The sequence below is a fragment of the Garra rufa genome, chromosome 8, assembly GCF_049309525.1.
Source record: "Garra rufa chromosome 8, GarRuf1.0, whole genome shotgun sequence".
In the NCBI taxonomy this organism is placed as follows: domain Eukaryota; kingdom Metazoa; phylum Chordata; class Actinopteri; order Cypriniformes; family Cyprinidae; genus Garra; species Garra rufa.
In genome coordinates, this window is record NC_133368.1 from 44430177 (window position 1) to 44436176 (window position 6000).

The window sequence follows — 6000 nt, forward strand, 5'->3', positions numbered from 1 at the left end:
GGTGTCTCACCAGATCGCCCTCCTTGCTGTGCGAAGCGAGGAAGAGGTGTGCTTGTTTTGAATGTCGAAGTGACGCTGCGTTGCTCCCTTTATACGAGGGGTGGGGAGGTCACTCCCAGACGCAACGTCACGTCTGCCAGCCAATTGGGGCTGGCGTAATGTAATAGGGCTTCTGAGGAACACGCGGAAGGGGCGTATCCCATAGTGAGACACCTCACTTAATGCTATCAGAGAACCGGGGTTACGCTAGTAACCTATTGTTTTGTTGTCCAGGGTCACATATGTTATAAATGAAATGAATTAATCACAAATGATTTGCTAACAAATCCTATAAATTCAGATTTGGTTGTTGCATCACAAGCTAGTTTTTGAGGAAAACATTCCAGGATTTTTCTCCATATAATGGACTTCAGTGGGGATCAATGGATTGAAGGTCCAAATTGCAATTTTAATGCAGCTTCAGAAGGACTCTACATGATCCCAGCCAAGGATCTGTCATTTTCAAAAAAACGATCTGTCATTTTCCAAAAAAAAAAAAAAAAAAGAATCTTTTATTGAAACTGCAGTTTGGACCTTCAACCCATTGGCTCCTATTGAAGTCCACTATGTGGAGAAAAATCCTGGTATGTTTTCCTCAAAAACCTTATTTTCTTTTCGACTGAAGGTTTTTATGTCATTTTTTTGCACAAAATCAACATTAAACATTAAAATGATTCTGTCTCCTCAGATTCTCTGATCTGGATGGAAATCACAGGCATACTGTGTACGACGGCATCCTGTCGCATCCTTTCGCGATCACAGTGTTCGAGGAAACCGTGTACTGGACGGACTGGAACACCCGCACGGTGGAGAAGGGCAACAAATACAACGGCTCTGGACGGGAGGCGCTTGTCAACACCACCCACCGACCGTTCGACATCCACGTGTGCCATCCCTACCGCCAGCCCATAGGTGAGCCCAGGACAGCGTAACCCGAGCGGGACGTGCTCACAGGCATCCCTCTTCTGTTACGCTCATTATCTCACGCCAGATCCCTATCACTTCCTTTAAACGTCCGCAGAGGCACTTAAGGTTCTCTGCCAATATTTACACAGTCCCACACAATGCCGCCAGTCTCTGCTCGCCTGTCTTTTCTTGGAGACAGGAAAGACTAAACTCTTTATCATTGCTGTAATGGCCAGGACAGGTAGTTTAAACTCACTATCTGTGGCCGCCTTTAGAAAGAGGAGCTACACCTACATGATGTGGAGCCACATCCTGGTTCTTTGTAAGAAGATATAGTCTGACTCTGTGGTTTTTAAATGACTACAGAATTTACTTTGAGAAACAACTAGTCAATTCAATACCACACGATTATTGCACTAAAGTAAATAAAGATGTTTCTAATAATTAATTTATAATAAAATTGAATTTATAATTTTCTTAATGTTCCTCTATTATTTGTATGAAAGTAAATTGTTTTCTTTTAGAATTAAATTTTTTAGGTTTTTTTTATTTAAATTTTGAAAATTAAATATTGACATTTAAATAAAACTAAAACACTTTGAAATTAAAATAAATATTAATTTATAATTTTCTTAAAATGTTTCTCTATTATTTGTATGAAAGTAAATTGTTTACTTTTAGAAATACATCGTTAGAATTTTTTTTTATTAAAATTTAAAACACTTTGAAATTAAAATAAATAAGACTTAATATAATATTCTTACAAATATTCATATGATTAGATGCATAATTATTTTTGCATTTATTTATTACTATTTTTTTTTCGATTATAAGGACAATTTACTTAGCTTTTTCCCTTTTTATTCATTTAAAAGTTTTAAATAATGGGGGTAATAATAAGAGAAATTGATATTTATAATATTTTTGTTATTGTTATTTTAATTGCAAACATTGAATACATTTCAAACATTGAATAAACTTCAGTCTTTGATTTTAGTTTTTGATTTCTTTTTCATACAAAAAATAGATTTGAATTAAAAAAAAGCAAAACACTGAATGCATCTCAGTTTATCCTTAAAAATCATACATTACATATTTGCAATTTTTGAAATTAAAATTAATATTACCTTATAATATTCTTAGAATTATTATTTTCTATCATTCATAAATAATTAAATAAAATTTCCTTATGATCAAACAGTGGAATTTAATGTGTGAAATCCATAATGAATTCATGAATATCATAATATTTAAAATATTCTTAGAATTATTTCTATGATTATATGTTTAGTTACATACTATTCACATTTATATTAGCATTTATATATTTTTCTTTTTATGTTTAATACCATTATGTTTTATACTTTTTATACAAAAAAAACATCATTAGAGACTTTTAAAATTACTTTTAAATTTACTTTATTTTAAATTTACTTTAATAAGAATAATATAGAACCATCTAAAAATTAAATAGTTATTATTATTTATTGAAATTGAAATAAATATTCAAAGTATTTTTAGTTATCTATTACCTTTATGTTTACGGTTATGGTATGCTTATAATATGGTTAGTTGCACTTTGTTATTTGCATACACTACCAAATTTTTGAACAGTAAGATTTTTAATGTTTTTTTAACAGTGTTACAAAAACTTCTGACTGGTAGTGTATGCAAATAATAAATTACATTTTAAAATATATTCAAATAGAAAACTATCATTATTAAATAGTAAAAAAATTGAAAAATGTTACTGTTTTTGCTGTACTTTGGATCAAATAAATGCAGTCTTGGTGAGCAGAAGAGACTCTCTTGAAAAAAAACTTAAACTAATAGTCTAACAAACACTATCTTTTGCCTGTAGTGACGAATCCCTGTGCGGTCAATAACGGAGGCTGTTCTCACCTGTGTCTTCTGCGAGCCGGAGGTCAAGGTTACACCTGCGAGTGTCCTGATCACTTCGTTACCGTGCAGATAGGGGGCGTCGCACGCTGCCTGCCCATGTGCTCCAGCACGCAGTACAGATGCGCAGACAACGAACGGTTAGTGTCTTCACGCGCACTGACTTGCTGTACAGTGTCTACATAGACAGCTGCCTTATAAGCAAACAACCTAACTGAAATGAAACCTTTTATTTGTCTCTCCTTAAAGCTGTATCCCTATTTGGTGGAAGTGTGATGGTCAGAGGGACTGCAGAGACGGTTCAGACGAACCCTCCACGTGTCCCGTCCGGCACTGCAGACTGGGCCAGTTCCAGTGTAATGATGGAAACTGCACCAGCCCACACTTCCTGTGTAACTCTAATCAGGACTGTCCCGATGGATCGGATGAGGACGCTGTGCTGTGTGGTATGGGAAAAAAACATCTTTTATTTTAAGTGACCTTTTTATGGTTTTATTTTAGTTATAGTATTATTTTAAGGTCTATAATACTTACAGTATCTCACAAAAGTGAGTACACCCCTCACATTTCAGCAACCATTTTAGTATATTCTCTCAAGGGACAATAATATAGAAATTAAACTTTGATATATTTTAGAGTAATTAATGTGCAGTTTGTATAGCAGTGTAGATTTACTGTCCTCTGAAAATAACTCAACATACAGCCATTATTGTCAAAATAGCTGACAACAAAAGTGAGTACACCCTAAGTCAACTTGTCCAAAGTGTCAATATATTGTGTTAGCACCATTGTGATCTGGCACTGCCTTAATCATCCTGGGCATGGAATTGACCAGAGCTGCACAGGTTGTTGCTGGGATCCTCACTCCTCTATAATGACAGCACAGAGCTGCTGGATGCTAGACACATGGTACTTCTCCACCTTATGTTTGAGGATGCCCCGCATGTGCTTAAAGGGATGGTTCGGAGTAGAATTGACTTCATTGCTATGCACTCCGAAGCCCATGTAAATACCCCATCCGAAGTTTTTTTTACCTTAGTCAAACATTTATGGAGATATTAGAGTTTTTCGAATTGCTTGTTACAGGAGTGATTGGTACATGTGATGTATCTCGTAAATTGCACCACTAAACGTGCAAGTAATCTTACCAAACTTGTACAGTAGTGTAAATAGGTTATGTACTCACAAAACGCTGCATCAGCACATTTGTAAGTCCACCATGAGTGTTTTAAAAACACGTTTTAGCCAATCCCTACTAGTCTCAAAAACTACAAATGGCGACACGTCGACGTCACTTCCCTGGTTTGAAAAAAGCACGTAAAAGTCCTCCTACAAGTTGACATGCACACAGATGTAGTAGGAGGACTTTTACGTGCTTTTCCCAAACCAGGGAAGTGACGTCGACTTGTAGTTTTTGAGACTAGTAGTTCTCGGGTAAAACGTGTTTTTAAAACACTCATGGTGGACTTACAAATGTTCTGATGCAGCGTTTTGTGAGTACATAACCTATTTACACTACTGTACAAGTTTGGTAAGATTACTTGCACGTTTAGTGGTGCAATTTACGAGATACATCACATGTACCATTCACTCCTGTAACAAGCAATTCGAAAAACTCTTAATATCTCCATAAATGTTCGACTAAGGTAAAAAAAAACTTCGGATGGGGTATTTAGATGGGCTTCGGAGTGCATAGCAATGAAGTCAATTCTACTCCGAACCATCCCTTTAATAGGGTTCAGGTCTGGAGACATACTTGGCCAACCCATCAAATTCCCCTTCAGCTTCCTCAGCAAGGCAGTTGTCATCTTGCTTGTGTGTTTGGGGTCGTTATCATGTTGGAAAACTGCCATTCAGCATAGTTTCTGGAGGGAAGGCATCATGTTCTGCTTCAGAATGTACAGCACATAATGGAATCTTGCTTGACTGTAGGCAAGACACAATTTTCTTAGTACTCCTCACCAGGGCATTGCCACACATGATGGACACCATCTGAGCCAAACAAGTTTATCTTATAGTCTCATCAGACCACAGGTTGTCTACAGCAAACTGTTTGCTGGCTTTCCTGTGAGCCAGCTGCAGAAGAGGCTTCCTTCTGGGACGAGGCCTATGCAAACCGACTTATTGCAGTGTGTGGCGTATGGTCTGAGCACTGACAAGCTGACCTTCTACTTCTGCAACCTTTAAAGCAATGCTGGCAGCACTCATGCATCTGTTTTTTGAAGCCAGTTTCTGCACCTGACGCACAGAACGAGTGCTCAAACTTCGTTGATCGACCCTTGCAAGACCTGTTCCAAATGGAACCCATCTTGGAAAGCCTCTGTATGACCCTGACCACTGTAGTGTAACTATTACTAAACGTCTAATAGCCTTGGCCATCTTTGTGGAGAGCAACAATTCAAATTCTCAAATCCTCAGAGAGTTCTTTGCCATGAGATGCCATGTTGAACATCCAGTGGTCAGTATGAGAGACTTGTACTTGAAGCACCTAATTTTAACTGCTCTAATATAAGATACATAACTTTGTGTGGTCCTGTCAAGCAGACAAAAACATTAACATGATGAATAAGACATGTGACTTTGCATGGGTAAACAACATACTGCTGTTATCACTTAGAGTGTACTCACTTTTGTTGCCAGCTAGTTTGACAATAATGGCTGTATGTTGAGTTATTTTCAGAAGACAGTAAGTATACAAGCTGCACAATGACTACTCTAAGAAATATCCAAGTTTAATTTCTATAGTATTGTCCCTTGAGAAGATATACTACAATGAATGTGAAATGTGAGGGGTGTACTCACTTTTGTGAGATACTGTAATAGTAACCCTGCTGTTCTGACCTTTGCTTTTGATTAAACTGTTGCGTTCAGAAATGCATCTCTATCTTTTTTTGTCCATCAGCCACACATCAGTGTGAGTCTCATCAGTGGCAGTGTGCCAATAAGCGCTGCATCTCTGAGGCCTGGCAATGCGATGGAGAGAACGATTGCGGCGACGGATCCGACGAGAATCCAGCTCATTGCTCTAGCAGGACCTGCAGACCCGGACAATTCAAGTGCAGAAACGGCCGCTGCATCCCACAGAGCTGGAAATGTGACGTAGACGATGACTGTGGCGACAACTCCGATGAACCCATCGACGAATGCAGTGAGTTG

The 6000-nt window shown here is 37.6% G+C and overlaps 1 protein-coding gene across 1 annotated transcript in view; it reads left to right on the forward strand.

The window, feature by feature from the left end:
• lrp2a (low density lipoprotein receptor-related protein 2a) overlaps nt 1–6000 on the forward strand; it is a 147922-nt gene that overhangs the window by 108953 nt on the left and 32969 nt on the right. Inside the window, exons 45-48 of the mRNA XM_073845133.1 lie at nt 728–951; nt 2807–2984; nt 3094–3290; nt 5747–5992. Of these exons, the coding sequence (XP_073701234.1) occupies nt 728–951; nt 2807–2984; nt 3094–3290; nt 5747–5992 (845 nt within the window). The remainder of the gene's footprint in view (nt 1–727; nt 952–2806; nt 2985–3093; nt 3291–5746; nt 5993–6000) is intronic.